This window comes from Erythrolamprus reginae, chromosome 13 (assembly GCF_031021105.1).
Source record: "Erythrolamprus reginae isolate rEryReg1 chromosome 13, rEryReg1.hap1, whole genome shotgun sequence".
Taxonomy (NCBI): Eukaryota; Metazoa; Chordata; class Lepidosauria; order Squamata; family Dipsadidae; genus Erythrolamprus; species Erythrolamprus reginae.
The window spans coordinates 13059755-13078412 of NC_091962.1; the positions used below are offsets into that span (position 1 = coordinate 13059755).

General features: G+C 44.8%; 1 protein-coding gene across 2 annotated transcripts; it reads left to right on the forward strand.

Annotated features, from left to right (window-relative positions):
• Nucleotides 1-25: 25 nt before the first annotated feature.
• On the forward strand, nucleotides 26-16570 carry SYT11 (synaptotagmin 11). Of its 2 annotated transcripts, none has more exons than XM_070766195.1 (4): nucleotides 26-97; nucleotides 722-835; nucleotides 6162-6988; nucleotides 11983-12656. In XM_070766195.1, exons 2-4 carry the CDS (start codon nucleotides 802-804, stop codon nucleotides 12262-12264), a joined length of 1143 nt encoding a protein of 380 aa, XP_070622296.1. In that variant the 5' UTR covers nucleotides 26-97; nucleotides 722-801; the 3' UTR covers nucleotides 12265-12656. The 2 variants fall into 2 exon arrangements, with proteins under 2 accessions (XP_070622296.1, XP_070622297.1); XM_070766196.1 differs by lacking the exon at nucleotides 26-97 and adding an exon at nucleotides 14414-16570 and having other exon boundaries at nucleotides 661-835; nucleotides 11983-12109.
• Nucleotides 16571-18658: the final 2088 nt, after the last annotated feature.

Consider the following 18658-nt stretch of genomic DNA (forward strand, 5'->3'; position numbering starts at 1 on the left):
GCGGGATCATAATCTCCCTCTTCCTGCTTGTTATACCTCTAGCTATGCAGCCAAGCATCCTACTTGCTTTCCCTACCGGATGATACTATAGAATCCGGTAAGGAGTTCCATGCTTTGACAACCCGATTACTAAAGTCATATTTTTTACAGTCAAGTTTGGAGCGGTTAATATTAAGCTTGAATCTGTTGTGTGCTCTTGTGTTGTTGTGGTTGAAGCTGAAGGATGAAGTCTACTGAGGTCTTTAACTGAGTGGGGGTTATCTGTGATAATTTGATTATTCAGTTCGTATTTGGAGTTCAGATACTATTTCCCAATGTGTATAGGACAGAGCATTTGCTAGTTGAGATGTAATGTCTTGTATGCATAAAAAATAAAAGTTCTTTTTAAAACGGGCTATTTGAAAGATGCATTGCGTTTGCAAGGGTTTCCACCACCACCACCCCAAAAAATTTTTTTAAAAAAAATCCGCACAGACCCATAATCCACCGCCGGCCCAGCTTGCCCAGTCACTCTCCAAAGCGCGCAAAGGCAAAAGCGAGACTGGCTTAAAAAAAAAAAAAAAAACCCAGCACACACCGAACGTTCGAAAAGGGGGCGGCGCTTGTCCGGGCTTCGTTCCAAAGGGGCGGAGCCGAGGCCGCCGGGAGGACCAGTCGGCCGCTCCTGCATCTTCTTTTCGCGGAGCCCGGCGAGCATCCTTTTATTTTTCCCCCCCACCAGCGCCGCAGCCGCCTCGGAGGGCTGGAGAGGAGAGGCCGCCGGAGCGCTTCCTTCGGCCCGCTGCTCCTCCGGCGGTTGCCATGGCCGAGATCGCCAGCGTCCGCCCCAGCTTCGGTGAGTTCGCGCCCCGCGGGGAGGAAGGGCCGCTGCGCCACCCAGGGCCCTGGAAGCCCCTCGAGGCCCGGGATCCCTCGCTGGCTCCAGCGATCGAGGCTCGGCCGATCCCCCGGACGCCCTTTCTCACGCTCTTCCTCCCCCCCACCCCGAAAAAATGATCACCCTGGAGGCGTTGCGGCGTTGCACAACAGCCCCCCCCCCCGCTCCCGTCATCCTTTCCGACCTGATTTTTTTGTGTGTGGGGGGGGCTGGAGGGTGGGGATCTACTAGATCGGAAGCCGGGGGATCTTTCCCTCTCAAGGCCCGAGCGTCTTTGCAAGGCGTGGGTCCCTGCGGGAGCAAAGAGAGATTCTGAAAAACACACACAGGCACGCACGGAGAGGATGCTACACAAACACACACACCGTCAGCCCTACACAAATATCTCTGCCGCCTTGGGCCTGCCGGCCTAGAAAGATGCCCCCCCCCCTTTTCCTTCCACTTCTCCGCTCGCTCCTTCCTTCCTTCCCTCTTTCCTCCCTTCCCTATCTCCTTCCTTCCATCCCTCTTTCCTCCCTTCCCTCTCTCCTCCTTCCTTCACTTTCTTTCCTCCCTTCCCTCTTTCCTTCCTCCATTCCTTCCCTTTCTTTCCTTCCTTCCCTCTCTTTCCTTCCTCCCTCCCTTCCTTCTCCAGCATCTTCCCCTCTTATAACCAGGATGCCAAAAGCAGGAAAGCATCCATCAGGCCTAGGAGGAAACCTTCTCCTTCTCGGGGTTCGGGGAGGGGGCAAAAGGCAAGGCTGGGCAATGCCCCCATCCCACCCTCTGCATTTGCAAGCTGTTTTGGAGTTCCTCTGCCACCCTTCCACCCCGATCCTAAGGTGGGAAGTTTCCCAAGGATCCCTTGCAGGAAAAAGGTACAGATTTGGATTTCTTCCTAGAGGGTGGGGGGCTCTTCCTTCACTGCTCTGCCCCCCCCTTAAAGCCCCCCTCCCCCTTCACGGGTGTGTCCAGGCCTGGACCTTGGCCAGGAGAGAGGGGCACGTCTTAATTCGGAAGGAGGGCAAGGCGATCCTCATAGGAAGGGATGCCTATCCCCCCCCCCATTTCTCGTGGGGTGGGGTGGCAGGGAAAAGGAGGAGGCAGGTGTTGAGAGGAGGGGGGGGGACGCTAGGAAAAAGCGAGGATGACGTGATGCCTGTTCCGAGGGCCGGCCCCTTGGAAGGCAGAGAAAGGATAGAACAACAACAGGAAAAGCCTTTGTTTGCTCTGCCTCTCTATTTCGGTGTGTGTGTGTGTGTGTTTTGTGTGTGTTTTTGCGTGTCCCTCTTCCCTGGATAGCCATTGTTCAACAATGTGGAGGCCCCGGGGAAGGCTGGGCTTGGGGGGGGTGAAGGGAGGTGAATCCCAGCTGCCGTCATCTCTTGCCCCCCCTCCCAAGTGAGAGCAAGTCCTTGCAGGCCCCCTCCTCTCCTTTAATTGCCCCCCCCTCCCGGGGGCATTCGCACAAGCAGGAGGCAGCCTGGAGGGCGCCTGGCACACCTCCCTTGGGGGCAGAATGTGGAGATTGCCACTCGCAACCCTGGTGCAATTTCCTCCCCCCCCAAAAAAACCCCCCACCCCTTTAATTCAGGAGGCGGCTCCTCACCTTGATGGAGAATAATAGTAGTAGCGTATTTACTTACCATAGAGTAATCAGAGTAGGAAGGGACCTTGGAGGTCTTCTAGTCCAGAGGTAGGCAAAGTTGGGGCTTCTATGACTTGTGGACTTCAACTCCCAGAATTCCTGAGAGCCAATCCATGCTAGCTCAGGAATTCTGGGAGTTGAAGTCCACAAATCATAGAAGAGCCAACTTTACCTGCCCCTGTGCTTCAGCAGGGGGTCAGACTAGAACAGGGGTAGGCAAAGTTGGCTCTTCTATGACTTGTGGACTTCAACTCCCAGAATTCCTGAGAGCCAATCCATGCTAGCTCAGGAATTCTGGGAGTTGAAGTCCACAAGGCATAGAAGAGCCAACTTTGCCTACCCCTGGTCTAATCCATCTCTCCGCCCCCCCTATTCAAGTGTGGTACCATTGCAGACAAATGGCTTGTCCAATCTCTCCAGTCGTGGAGCACCCACAATTTCTGGTGGCAGGTCGTTCCGCTGTCTACGAAGGTCCTCACACAGTTGTCCCAAAGGAGTTTTTTGCAAGAGGCAACTGGGCTTCCTGGGTTTTTTTTCTTTGAAGACCTTTCGATGCTCATCCAAGAAGCTTCCTCAGCTCTTGTTCCACTGATTCATTGTTCTGACTGTCAGGAAATTCCTCCTTAGTTCTAAGTTGCTTCTCTCCTTGTTTAGTTTCCACCCATTGCTTCTTGTTCTACCCTCAGGTGCTTCGGAGAAAAGGTTGTCTCCTTCTTCTTTGTGGCAACCCCTGAGATATTGGAAGACTGCTATCATGTCCCCCCTGGTCTTTCTCTTTCTTTCTTTCTTTCTTTCTTTCTTTCTCTCTCTCTCTCTCTCTCTCTCTCTCTCTCTCTCTCTCCTTCCTTCCTCTTTTGCTTTGGAGAATAACTTGACTCCTTCTTCTTTGGGGCAACCCCTGAGATATTGGAAGGCTGCTATCCTGTCTCCCCTGGTCCTTCTTTTCATTAAACTAGACATAAACCCAGTTCCTGCAACCGTTCTCCGTCTATTTTATTTTATTTGATGCTCTTCTCTGCACTTTTTCCAGAGTCCTTAACATCTTTCGTATGAACTTTTTGGACTTTCTTATCTAGTCCAAACTTCTTCCCAAGTCATTAACCCAACACCATTTCAGACAAACTCTTCTTAACAACCTCCGATGACCGAGCACCCGCAACTTCTGGTGGCAAGTTGTGCCACTGATTAATTGTTCTCACTGTCAGGAAATTTCTTCTTAGTTCTAGATTGTGTCTCTCCTTCATTAGGTAGTGGGTCCATTGTCAGTAACCGAGCTTAAACATGCCAGGGATAAACACATTTATTATAAAACCTGGTTAACCTCCCTTCCCTCTGATAGGGACATTTTGGGGTATTGTGCTATGTAATTGATCTAATTTTAAAAAAAAACATTGGAACCAAATAATTTAAGCTTCAAAATTTAAAAACTAAGACGATTTATAAAATTGCAAAACTTTTCAACAGAAAAGTTTAAAATGATAAACCAACCAATAAAAAAATCTCAGATTCTTTCTGCCATCAGTTTTCGATGTTTCTTGTAAAGACAGTCGCTTGAATAAAGTTGATTTGTGCTCAATTTTCACATTCATTGTGTCTCCTCCTGGGTCAAAAGACACACTTTTTTTCTTTTGGGTGTGATCACAGTGTGAGAATCCCAGTAATTGTTTCTCACCCGTCTTTGTCACACACAAAAAACCCCACACTCAACCTGCCACCCACAATAAAGACACACAAAAGAGATGGAACCATTGTCAGCAAGATCACTGGGTGGGATGATCACTCTCATAACTGCAGCTGGTTTAAGGCTGGACATATCTCTATTGTTTCCCAGAACAGAAACTTAATTCTATTTTTTTATTTTTTAAAAAAATCTTATTTGCTCGTGAAATATTGCAAAGATGCAAGAAACGGAGGAACCAGAACCAATATAAGGAAATAATAGTGTTTCTCTCGTTGCGACTGCTCTCACATGACTCGTTCAGCAAGTCCTCGACTTGCGACCACTGTCCGGACCGCAGTCCATTGCTGAGCAAAGGCCGGTTGGTGAAACGAGTCAGCTGATTTTTACAGCCTTTTTCGACCGGGTGTTCAAGATTTTTTTGCCTCTTCTTAAGAACCATTTTCTACTTAAGAACCCGAACCCAGAAAGATTTCCCAGGAAATTTGAGAGCGGCACAAAGGCCCGGTCAGTTTCCTGACATTCCCCCTTTAATCCCGGCCATCTCGGGCTTTTCTAGGTGCTTAAGGAGGCTTTGGCAGCCCAGAGCGAACGAAGCATTTTCCTTTCTCTGGGCGCTTGGAGAGGGAATAAACCTCTGCCAGCACCCAGAGAAGAGAAACGCTCCCTTCGCTCTGGTCAGTGACTGTCCTCCTCCTCTTCTTCTTCTTCCTCTTCCTCCTCCCACCCAAATTCCGAGTTTTTATTACTTTACTAATGGGTTTCCACATATTATTTGCTTTTACATTGATTCCTATGGGAAAAAATTGCTTCTACTTACAAACTTTTCTACTTAAGAACCTGGTCACGGAACGAATTCAGTTCTTAAGTAGAGGGACCACTCTATTTACATTTTACCTACAGGATGCTCTTACCACTATTTCTATCGACATATTAATTATATTAGTTATCTATATTATATCTAATATTGTTCAACTTGTTCTAATATTGTTCAACCGAGTCTACGGAGAGGGGCGGCATACAAATCTAATAAATAATAATAATAATAATAATAATAATAATAATAATAATAACTTTCACCGCCTTTCCCTCATCATTTCCCAATTGTTCCACTTAATGCAAATTCTGTATTCTATCGAACACCATTTTTAAAACAAAGCTATATAAGTTTCTATGCTTCTATATTTAATAATTATAATAATAATAATTTATTAGATTTATGTGCCGCCCCTCTCGAAGGACTCGAATATTTATTCGAATATTATACTCTAACGTTGTATTTTCCTCCTTCCTAACCATTCGTAAAAATACATTCCAAATTTTGTAATATTCCGAATCTTCTCTGTCATTCAATTTCATTGAACAGAGCGGGCCTTCTCCGGGTCCTGTCGACCAAACAATGTCGGCTGGCGGGACCCAGGGGAAGAGCCTTCTCTGTGGCGGCCCCGGCCCTCTGGAATCAACTCCCTCCAGAGATTCGAATAGCCCCCACCCTCCTCGCCTTCCGTAAAATGCTCAAGACCCACTTTTGTCGCCAGGCGTGGGGATAATTACCATCTTTCCCCTTTTTATTATATTTTTGGCCTTACTGCATGATAGATTAGGTTGAATGTGTGTGGCTGCATAGCTAGGGGTTTTATTATGTTATTAATGTCTTTTAAATGGATCTAATTTTTTATTGTTAAGATTTGTAACGTATTGTATTATTGCTATGCTGCGAGCCGCCCCGAGTCTTCAGACAGGGGCGGCATACAAATCAGAAGCAAAAAAAAATCAATCGCCAAAACCTCGTAAGCGCGAGCCTCCCCCCCTCGTGAGATTTTGTCCCTGCGCCTGCGCAGGAGCTAAAACCACGCTGCGCGCAGCAGTAATTTTGGAATCCGCTGCCCCTGAAGAGAGGCGGGGATTTCGGCAGGTGAAGGGACACCAGGCCTTTGTTCTGACCTTCTCCCTCCCCCGCCCGCTTTCCCGTTCTCCAGATGTCTCGCCCATCGTGGCCGGCCTCATTGGGGCCACCGTCCTGGTGGTCTCGGTCTCGGTGACGGTTTTCGTGTGGACCTGTTGCCACCAGCACCTGGAGAAGAGGCAGAAGAGCGCGCCTTACAAGTTCATCCACATGCTGAAGGGCATCAGCATCTACCCGGAGACCCTGAGCAACAAGAAGAAAATCATACGGGTCCGGAGGGACAAGAAGGGCGTGGCCAGGAAAGACGGGAGCGGGCACCTCCTGGTGGACGCGGCCGAAGCGGGCTTGGTGGGCTCCGAAAAGGCGCCCCTCGGTGGGCCAAACGCCGCTTCCTCCGTCAACCAACTCCCCATCAAAGTAGAGTACGGAGAAGACCCTAGTCCTCACCAAAGCTTGACCCCGGCGGGGAGTAAGACCTCCTCGTTGTCTTCTCCGGAAGAGGAGGTCATGCTAGGGACTTTGACCTTCTCGGTGGATTATAACTTCCCCAAAAAGGCCCTGGTGGTGACCATCCAAGAAGCCCACGGGTTGCCGGTGATGGACGAGCACAACCAAGGTTCGGATCCTTACATCAAGATGACCATCCTGCCGGACAAGAGGCACCGGGTGAAGACCCGGGTCCTTCGGAAGACCTTGGATCCCGTCTTCGACGAGACCTTCACCTTCTACGGCATCCCTTACAGCCAGCTGCAGGATTTGGTCCTCCACTTCCTGGTGCTCAGCTTCGACCGTTTCTCCCGGGATGATGTCATCGGGGAGGTGATGGTACCACTCGCGGGGGTGGACCCCAGCACCGGGAAAGTCCATCTGACGAGGGAGATCATCAAGAGGAACATCCAGGTAGGTTGGTTGGCTGGTTGACTGGTTGGCTAGTTGGTTGGTTGGCTGGCTGGCTGGTTGGTTGGCTGGCTGGCTGGTTGACTGGTTGGTTGGTTGACTGGTTGGCTAGTTGGTTGGTTGGCTAGTTGGTTGATTGGTTAGAAGGCTGGTTGGTTGGTTGGTTGGCTGGTTGGTTGGTTGACTATCTAGTTGGCTGGTTGGCTAGTTGGTTGGTCAGTCTTTGGGGTTTTCACCTTTGGGGGTTGTTCTCCGTGGGGGGGGAACCAAGGGAGACGGGTGCGATTTCAGCTCCCGGAGTGGGCTGAGGGATGATGGGAATTGTAGTCTGACATTCGAAGGAAAGAAGAGGAGTAGAAGTCAAGTCGAAGCAAAGTCACTCACAACAGATCACGATACGAATGGTGGAACGAACAGAGATGGCCTGAAAGGTAGTTTAGGAAGAGCTTAGAGGTAGCAGGAAGGAGTGTGGGTGGTCCTCCACTTACAACGGTTCACTTAGTGACCGTTCAGAGTTACGACGGCACTGGAAAAAAGGGACTTACGGCCATTTTTCACACTTATGACTGTTGCACCATCCCCATGGTCAGAATTCAGATGCTTGGCAATTGACTCATGTTTATGACAATTGCACCGTCCCGGGGTCACAAGATCCCCTTTTGTGACTTCCCGACAAGCAACGGGGAAGCCAGATTCGCTTAACGACCAAACAGCTTGAGCCACTTTTTTTTTTTTTTTAAAGTGGGTGGAGGAAAAGCAGTGCAAAGCTCACTTCAAAGATGTCTCACTTAGTGACATAAATGTTGGGCTCAGTGGTGGTCATAAGTCAAGGACTGCCTGTATCCTCAGCTCCGGTGGGGGGGGGGGGAAGCATCCAGAGCAAAGAGGGGAGATTTTGAGGAGAAATGGGAGAAGGGAGGATCAAGACCCGTTAGCCATTGCGGTTCCCACCGATCGATCCAAATTACGTCTCGGTGTCATTAAAGCTGCATTAGGGTTTTGATGGATGGCATTTCAAGAGAGGGAGCAGAGTTAAAATCTCGGCAGAATAACAGCTCCGGTAACACTGCGCTATTATCGGATCCACTAATGAGGTAGAATAAGATAGACTAGGTAGGTAGGTAGGTAGGTAAATAATAGAGATAGATAACTTTGGTAATGAGATAGATAGATAGATAACATGATAAGGATAGATAGGACAGATAAAATAGAGTAGGTAGATAGGTGTGTAGGGAGAGAGAGAGAAAAAAAGATAAATAGATAGATAGATGGATAGATAGATTAAATAGATAGATAGATTAAATAGATAGATAGATTAAATAGATAGCTAGATAGAGATAGATAGATTGATAGATAGATATGATAGATAGATAGATAGATAGATAATGATGATGATAGATAGATAGAGATGAAAATAGATAGATAGATAGATAGATTAAATAGATAGATAGATTAAATAGATAGATAGATTAAATAGATAGCTAGATAGAGATTGATAGATTGATAGATAGATAAAGATAGATAAATAAGATAGCTAGATAGATTAGATAGGTAGGTAAGTAGGTAGGTAGATAGATAGATAGATAGATAGATAGATAGATAGATAGATAGATAGATAGATAGATAGATAGATAGATAGAGATTAGATAGGTAGAGGGAGGGAGGGAGATAGATAAATACACCGGTAGATAATGATAGATAAAATAGATTAAGTAGGTATAGACAAATGATGGATGGATGGATGGATGGATGAATGGATAGGGAGGGGTAAGGTAAGGTAAGGATAGAGAGGGTAAATAAGGAAGGTAGGTACTGTATTTGTTAGACTATACACGCACCTTTTTCTCCCCCAAAAGTGGCTGAAAATGTATCTTATACTCCGGATGTAGCTTTTTTTTTTTTAAAGCTTTTATCTTTCCAGCCCTAACGAGGCATTAAGGATCTTCCGAGCTTGTAGGCTTTTTCATTGCTACTTCTGCCTAATAAGGATTTTTTTTCCAGCCCTAAGCAGGGGCTAAAATAATTTGCTGAAGCTGACCAGACTAAGGACGCTAGCCAGATGAATATCCGGTAGGCAGATTTCCCCCAAACATTTCCCTCCCCAAAAACTAAGGTGCGTCTCTGAAAAATACAGTAGATATAGATTAGATTGGGGGGGGGGGGGAGACCTGTAGATAATGATGGATGGATAGATTAGGTAGGTAGATAGATAGATGGATAAGTAGGTAGGTAGATAGATAGATACATAGATAGGTATGATAGGTAGATAGATAGATAGATAGATAGATAGATAGATAGATAGATAGATAGATAGATAGATATAGATAGATACATAGATACATAGATACATAGATAGGTATGATAGATAGATAGATAGGTAGGTAGGTAGATAGGTAGATAGGTATGATAGATAAGTAGGTAGATAGGTAGATAGGTAGGTAGGTAGATAGATAGATAGATATGGTTGGTAGGTTGGTAGGTAGGTAGGTAGGTAGATAGATAGATAGATAGATAGATAGATAGATAGATAGATAGATAGATAGATAGATAGATAGATAGATAGGTGTGATAGGTAGGTAGGTAGATAGATAGATAAGTAGGTAGGTAGGTAGGTAGATAAGTAGGTAGGTAGGTAGGTAGAGATAGATAGATGGATGGGAGATAGATAGATAGATAGATAGATAGATAGATAGATAGATAGATAGATAGATAGATAGGTGTGATAGGTAGGTAGGTAGATAGATAGATAGATAGATAGATAGATAGATAGATAAGTAGGTAGGTAGGTAGGTAGATAAGTAGGTAGGTAGGTAGGTAGGTAGGTAGAGATAGATAGATGGATGGGTGATAGATAGATAGATAGATAGATAGATAGATAGATAGATAGATAGATAGATAGATAGATAGATAGATAGGTGTGATAGATAGGTGTGATAGGTAGGTAGGTAGATAGATAGATAAGTAGGTAGGTAGGTAGGTAGATAAGTAGGTAGGTAGGTAGGTAGGTAGAGATAGATAGATGGATGGGTGATAGATAGATAGATAGATAGATAGATAGATAGATAGATAGATAGATAGATAGATAGATAGATAGATAGGTGTGATAGGTAGGTAGATAGATAGATAGATAAGTAGGTAGGTAGGTAGGTAGATAAGTAGGTAGGTAGGTAGGTAGGTAGGTAGAGATAGATAGATGGATGGGTGATAGATAGATAGATAGATAGATAGATAGATAGATAGATAGATAGATAGATAGATAGGTGTGATAGGTAGATAGATAGATAGATAGATAGATAAGTAGGTAGGTAGGTAGGTAGGTAGGTAGGTAGGTAGGTAGAGATAGATAGATGGATGGGTGATAGATAGATAGATAGATAGATAGATAGATAGATAGATAGATAGATAGATAGATAGATAGATAGATAGATAGGTGTGATAGGTAGGTAGATAGATAGATAGATAGATAGATAGATAGATAGATAGATAGATAGATAGATAGATAGATAGATAGATAGATAGATAAGTAGGTAGGTAGGTAGGTAGATAAGTAGGTAGGTAGGTAGGTAGGTAGAGATAGATAGATGGATGGGTGATAGATAGATAGATAGATAGATAGATAGATAGATAGATAGATAGATAGATAGATAGATAGATAGATAGATAGATAGATACCAACAGACAGAGCTAGACAGACAATGATAGATTAGAGAGAGTCCAGGGATTTGTTACTGGGCTGCATTTCAGCCTGTTTCGACAGCAACATTTTGAAGGCCATCTTTTCATCCCTTAAGCCCTGAATGTAGGGCACGGAAAACCATGGCAACGTGGCCAGTATTCACAGGATTAATAGTGGCTTTGTAACACTCGGCACGGTGCCAAGTTTAATTCCACCGCCGGACAAACTCAAACAAAAGAAGCCCAAATCCCTCCCTACCTCCCTGGCCTTTCTCTCTCTTCCCCCCCCCCCCTCTTTCTTTAAAAAAGCAATGGGGGGGGGGAGTTTTTATCCATGTGTTATTTTATTTATTTATTTATTCGTTTTAAACTTAACCCTTTAAGGATGCTTCTGGCAGCCAACAAGCGCAGAAGTAAAATCATATTTTCTCCCGTGGCTTCTGATCTTTCCCCCAACTGACCTCAGATTGTGCCCCCTTGGTTCTTGGGTTCACTTTCCTATTAAAAACACTTCCCTCATAGAAGCATACAAACATAGAAGATTGACGGCAGAAAAAGACCTCCTGGTCCATCTCGTCTGCCCTTATCCTATTTCCTGCATTTTATCTCAGGATGGATCTATGTTTATCCCAGGCATGTTTAAGTTCAGTTCCTGCGGATTGACCAACCACCTCTGCTGGAAGTTTGTTTCAAGCATCTACTACTCTTTCAGTGAAATAATATTTTCTCACCTTGCTTCTGATCTTTTCCCCCAACTAACCTCAGATTGTGCCCCCTTGTTCTTGGGTTCACTTTCCTTTGAAAAACACTTCCCTCCTGAACCTTATTTAACCCTTTCACGTATTTAAATGTTTAACATATTTAAACGCCTCTGGAGGTTGTCCAGGTATTATTATTATTATTATTATTATTATTATTATTATTATTATTATTTTTATTTACTAGATTTGTATGCCGCCCCTCTCCGGAGACTCGGAGCGGCTCACAACAACAAAACAGTACAAATCCAATGATTAAAACAATTTTAAAACCCTTAATATAAAAAGCCATCATACATCTCATACAGACCATACATAAAACGGAAACGGCCCAGGGGAATCAATTCTCCCATGCCTGATGACAGAGGTGGGTTTTAAGGAGTTTGCGAAAGGCAAGGAGCGTGGGGACAATCCTAATCTCCAGGGGGGAGTTGATTCAAGAGGGTCGGGGCCACCACAGAGAAGGCTCTTCCCCTGGGTCCCGCCAGACGACGTTGTTTCTTTCGCCGGTAGCCTCGAGGGACTTAAGGAGGGTCACCCAGAAACTGTCTCTTCTCTTTCCAGAAATGTATCAGCAGAGGAGAGCTGCAGGTGTCTTTATCCTACCAGCCCGTCACCCAAAGGATGACCGTCATGGTGTTGAAGGCAAGGCAGCTTCCGAAGATGGACATCACCGGTCTCTCAGGTAGAAGCTATTTTCTCCAGCCTAGCGTTGGGTTTCCTCAAAAGCCGGAAACGCCGTCGATCCCGGCCCGTTTATCCCCTACTTTCCCGCGTTGGTGGAACTGGACCGGGGGGGAAAAGGGGGGATGGTTTTCTGGGGCACGAGGGTTGAGAGGCGCATAGGTGAGCGCCCGCAACGTTCATGGCATGCGACGATGCTCCCGCGAGACCCCCCCCCCTGCAGTGCTTGTGACAGCGTTTGCGTGAGTGGAACCAGACCGTCCGAAACACTGGCGCGAGTGGGGCCATTCATGGATGTAAAGAAGTGGGCACGCACACAGAGGCACCCCAGGGACAGTTAAACTAGGGCCTGATAAGGGGGCCGTGGGTCACAGGTTGAGGACACCCGCGTTAGGCAATCCGTCGCAAAGTTTTCGGTGGTCTCTGAAGTTGGTGCTCCACGGTCTATGCCAGAGATGGTGAAACTTTTTCCCTCGGGTGCTAAGAGGGTGTATGCACGTACTATTGTGCTCACACCCATAATTGAATCCCTGGGAAGGGCGAAAACCACTTCCCCCATCCCCCTGAAGGCCGGTAAAGTCCAGTTTCCCAATTTCTGGTGGGCCTAATTTATTTATTTATTCATTCATTCATTCTATTTATTTATTGATTGATTGATTGATTGATTGGATTTGCTGTTAGCCGCCCCTCTCCGGAGACTCGGGGCGGCTAACAGCAACAATAAGACAGTGTACAATAATAATCCAATACTAACAACGATTAAAAACCCATTAATATAAAAACCAAACATACATACAGACATACCATGCATAAAATTGTAAAGGCCCAGGGGGAAAGAATATCTCAATTCCCCCATGCCTGGCAGCAGAGGTAGGTTTTAAGTAGCTTACGAAAGGCAAGGAGGGTGGAGGCAATTATAATCTCTGGGGGGAGTTGGTTCCAGAGGGCCGGGGCCGCCACAGAGAAGGCTCTTCCCCTGTTCGTGTTTCACCCTCTTCAGACTTCTGGAACCAGAAGAGGGTAAAAGCGCCCTCTCTCATCCCACGGAAGGCTCTCTGGAAGCCAAAAACACCCACCCAGAGCCTCTAGGCCAGCCGAAAATCAGCTGGCTGGCGCAGACATGCCCATTGGAGCTGAGTTAGGGCAACGGCTGGTGTGCCAGCAGTTATGGCTTCGTGTGCCACCTGTGGCACCCGTGCCATAGGTTCGCCATCACTGGTCTAACCTGTTGGAGTAACATTTTACAGAAGCTAGCCCACCCAGATAGCGAAAGCAGCTAACCAGCCTGCCTCAGACCAGGATATCAGGAACCTTTTATCTTGAGGATAATTGGATATCCCCAAGACCGCCTTCTGCCGCACGAATGCCAGGGACCTGTTAGGTCCCACAGAGTTGGCCTTCTCCTGCGATGTTGTCTGGCGGGACCCAGGGGAAGAGCCTTCTCTGTGGCGGCCCCGACTCTCTGGAATCAACTCCCCCCCGGAGATTAGGATTGCCCCCACCCTCCTTGCCTTTCGCAAACTCCTTAAAACCCACCTCTGTTGTCAGGCATGGGTGAATTGATTCCCCTGGGCCCTCTCCGCTTTATGTATGGTCTTTATGAGATGTACGATTGTTTTTAAATTAAGGGTTTTAATTTGTTTTAACTATTGGATTTGTATTGTTTTGTTAATGATGATGATGATGATGATAATAATAATAATAATAATAATAATAATAATAATAATAATAATAGTTCACAAGAAGTTCACAAGTAGTAGAAGAGCCAACTTTGCCTAGCATGGGTCTAAGGCATGTATATATTTCTTATACATTGTTGTGTTCAACGCTGCCCTGAGTCACCTCGAGAAGGGCAGCATAGAAGGAAGGAAAGAAAGAAAGAAAATAATAATAATTGACACATACTGCAGTTTCTTAGGAAAAGACACAGTAGCTATCTCTAGCAGTTACTATGCAAAGTGCTCACAATTCTCTATCTCAGGGGTGGGCAAAGGAAGGAAGGAAAGAAAGAAAGAAAGAAAGAAAGAAAGAAAGAAAGAAAATAATAATTGACACATACTGCAGAATTTCTTAGGAAAAGACACAGTAGCTATCTCTAGCAGTTACTATACAAAGTGCTCACAATTCTCTATCTCAGGGGTGGGCGAAGGAAGGAAGGAAAGAAAGAGAAAGAAAGAAAGAAAGAAAGAAAGAAAGAAAGAAAGAAAGAAAGAAAGGGGAAAAAAACCCTTGCAAGTGGAGGGCTAGCTGCAGCCCTTCACATTGGTCTCGGACTGTGTTATTGGCCTTTCTCCCTCCTCCTCTTCCTCAGATCCTTACGTCAAGGTGAACGTCTACTACGGCAGGAAGCGGATCGCCAAGAAGAAAACCCACGTGAAAAAGTGCACTTTGAATCCCATCTTCAACGAGTCCTTCATTTACGACATCCCCACCGACCTCCTGCCGGATGTCAGCATCGAATTCCTGGTCATCGACTTTGACCGGACCACCAAAAACGAAGTGGTCGGGCGGCTGATCCTAGGGGCCCACAGCGTCACGGCCGGCGGAGTGGAACACTGGCGGGAAGTGTGCGAACACCCCCGGAAGCAGGTCGCAAAGTGGCACAGCTTGAGCGAATATTAGCAGGGTACAACGAAGAAGGCGCGGGTGGGTGGTGGTGGTGGAATCGACTCGCACCCGCGCCCGCCTTCAAAAGACTCTTTCCTCAAACCCCTCCTCCCCACTTGAGACACCCCTCCCGTCCCCCACCCCATCCCACCCACCCCAAAAAAGGCCCCCCTTCTATTTTAGCCGTAGAACTGACCGTTTCTCTAAGAAGCCGCTGACTTGGTTCTCTGTTGTGACGTTGTTTACAGGGCCCACACACAACAACACGCAACCCAGGTTCCTACGAACCGTGGGGAAGGAAGAGAAGAAGAAATTTTAAAAAAGATAGTGCATTAATTTTAAGAATACCACAAAACCTACATTAAAAACACACAAAAAAAGAGCATAACCGCACTACTATTGCATGCCGAGTACTGACGTCGAGGAATAAAAAAAAGAAAAACGCAAAAAAAAAAATATAATTAGTATAACTTAAACCAGTATCGAGATGCAGGTTTCTTTCGGTTTTTATTTTCTTTTTTGTTATTAAAAAAAAAAATGCAATTTATCTGTCACTACCGGAAGTTGTGTTTTTGTGCTGAACAGTCTATTGCAGGTATTCACAACTGGTTCTATTCAGCTTTTCTTCCCGACTTCCTTATTTTTAAATATATATATATATATAGATAGATATATATATTCTAGTGTCGGTTTCTTCGCTTGCCCTTATCTCGGTTTAAAATCCTCTTGCCGTTTTTTCTTATGATTTGGGTGAATTAAACTTCGCTTGTACATAACACGCAGCGGTTTTAGAGGCATCTGTCTTAACAAACACAAATTTCCTTTTTTTTTGGGAAGGGGGTGGCGTTAAAAAAAAGAAGAAGAGAGGCCTGAATGGCAAGCGGCTGTTTTAAATTAAAAAAAAATAAATCATTTCCTGTAACAACAAATGTGGGATTAACTCAGCAATGGACATGTTATCAGCATTATTATTATTATTATTATTATTATTTTTGCCTGGGAAAATTTCTGTGAGCAGAAAACTGCCCCTTCCTGCTTCATCGCTGAATAAACTTTCGATTTAAAGGAGCGGGTTTTTATTTTTCCCAATTTTTAATTTGCAACTCAGAAGCAAAAAGTTGTGCTTTTTTTCCCCCCCCCCTTTAAAAAAGAAAAAAAATCCTGGAATAGTTCTTAAGGAAAAAGTGCTCAGGGTATAAATAGATTTAGGGTTATTTCAGGGGTGGGGAACCTGGCCTTTTTTTTTGGTTCCACTTGACACCCCTGCTTGGCATGCCAAATCGACAAGGCTGATGGGAGTTGTGATCCGCAGGACCCATGGTTCCCACCTGTTGTCTTTCCAGGCCTATGGAAACAAAGTTCTATTTCTCCACGGGAGTAATGGGAAAAACGAAGGATGGAATTTTTTTTTTTCTATAAAAAGAAAAAAATAGAATAATAAACTGCCACCATCACCATAATACATGGGAACTATTTTTTCGTGAAAAGCTGCTTTACCATAAAATTTCCCCCCTAAGATGTGAAGTCCATTTTCCTTCCTTTTTTTTAATTTTTGGGTTGTCGTCCAGTTCTTGCCTCTTCCCCTTTTTTTCTTTCCACTTTGTGTCTGTTGTAAAAATGCTGACAAAAAATAATAATAAATAAAAAATTTAAAAAAGAGCTTAAAAAAACAACAACAAAGTTACAACTTTGTGTCAAAAAAAAAAATACACCACGAAAAACATTTTGAGAAAACTCGAGCCATGTACCAACCGCATTAATGCTGTTATACTATCCTAACCAACATGTAATTGCTATGTGTAACGTCAATATTGTTTTAATGCTCACCTGGACATTCAAATAAAAAGATGGAGTCACTTTACCTGTTCTCGATTGTCGTTGATTTTAGCAGTTAGAAACGGGCGAGCTTGCAAATTCCCGGTGCATCGGGAAAAATTGTAATTCTGGTTTGGCAAACTGACACAATTTAACTACAAACTACAGGCAGACCTCAACTTTACAACTGTTGGATAGGATAGAATAGTATTCTTTATTGGCCAAATATCACATGTTTTTGCTGAATTTTTAAAATTAAGGGAGACTAGAATAGTACTATTTCGGTCTTATTCTAGCCTCATCAGCTAGCCAACAATCCGACAGAAAAAAGAAATATATACACTGCTCAAAAAAAATAAAGGGAACGCTTAAACATAGAAACATAGAAAACTGACGGCAGAAAAAGACCTCATGGTCCATCTAGTCTGCCCTTATACTATTTTCTGTATTTTATCTTAGGGATGGATATATGTTTATCCCAGGCATGTTTAAATTCAGTTACTGTGGATTTATCTGCCACGTCTGCTGGAAGTTTGTTCCAAGGATCTACTACTCTTTCAGTGAAATAATATTTTCTCACGTTGCTTCTGATCTTTCCCCCAACTAACTTCAGATTGTGCCCCCTTGTTCTTGTGTTCACTTTCCTACTAAAAACACTTCCCTCCTGAACCTTATTTAACCCTTTGACATATTTAAATGTTTCCATCATTTCCCCCTTTTCCCTTCTGTCCTCCAGACTATACAGATTGAGTTCATGAAGTCTTTCCTGATACGTTTTATGCTTAAGACCTTCCACCATTCTTGTAGCCCGTCTTTGGACCCGTTCAATTTTGTCAATATCTTTTTGTAGGTGAAGTCTCCAGAACTGGACACAGTATTCCAAATGGGGTCTCACCCGCCCTCTATACAGCGGGATCATAATCTCCCTCTTGCTGCTTGTGATACCTCTAGCTATGCATCCAAGCATCCAACTTGCTTTCCCTACCGCCTGACCGCACTGTTCACCCATTTGGAGACTGTCAGAAATCACGACCCCTAAATCCTTTTCTTCTGAAGGTTTTGCTAATACAGAACTGCCAATATAACTCCTAGTAACAATACAACTCCTAGTAAATCAAACTTCTGTGCTATCAATCTGCCCAGTTCGGAAGCAACACTGATTGATAATCAATTTCACCTGCTGTTGGCCACATTCAGCTTTGAACAGAACAAAGTAATCCATGAGAATATTTCATTCATTCAGATCTAGGATGTGTTCTTTGAAACATCCTTTATTTATTTTTTTGGAGCAGTGTATATAAAGCTGCTTTTTTTTCCCAAAAGGCAAATAAACGGCTTTAATTATTTTTTTTTTCCTTCCTTGAAGATGTTACGCTTCTCCAAGATTTTTTTCCTTTTAATGGAATTCATTCTCTTTAGGGTATGCACGGAAGATAAAAAACAGGAAGGCAGGCTTCCGTTTTTAATGCTAAAACAGAGGGATCAAGATTACACATCGGTTTAGTATTAAACTTCCCCGCTCTTGTCTGCTAAAGCTCCCAGGTTTTTCCTCCACCCTTTGCAAAGAGGCGGCTTAAACCATTGGCCTGTTTTTGCAAAAACTGTGCCACCCAGTGGCCTTTGGCAGCCTCGGCCATTCGGCCCATCTCAAAAGCGACTCCCACCCATTGTGTATGTCCGTCCCCCGTCCCCCCACCCCCACCCCGCATCCTCTCCATGAAGCCATTACCTCATCCTTCCGCTGCTGCGCCAGCCGCCACCTCCGCGATAACAGTTGCCAAACTCCCAAGAGAGATGTGAAATGTTTATTTTTCTGCCCGACAACCATGGGGGCGCTTTCGAAGCCAACGAGAGGAAGCGATGGGTGGGTGGGGGGTTTTTTTTTCCTGCCAGTGAGCCTGTAAGGAAAAAAACAATAACAGGGCATCTGCCTTCTTTGGTTAGAGAGAAAAATGCCATCGTCTACCGGGCGGTGAATACGAGCAATAGCTTTGCAAACAATTGTTTTCTACCGTAACAGGATTGGTGGTTTCGTTTATGCAGGCGTACCCACAGAAACACTTTTAATTCAGCACAGGGTTCCTGCGATGTTGAGCATCAGAGTCGATTTACACAAAAAAACCCAAGTTTTCTT

Coding starts and splice junctions, on each gene's coding strand:
- SYT11 (XM_070766196.1), top strand. CDS start 802: ATGGCCGAGATCGCCAGCGTCCGCCCCAGCTTCG. Junction 836..6,161: donor CAGCGTCCGCCCCAGCTTCG/GTGAGTTCGCGC, acceptor CCCGTTCTCCAG/ATGTCTCGCCCATCGTGGCC. Junction 12,110..14,413: donor CACCGGTCTCTCAGGTAGAA/GCTATTTTCTCC, acceptor CCTCTTCCTCAG/ATCCTTACGTCAAGGTGAAC.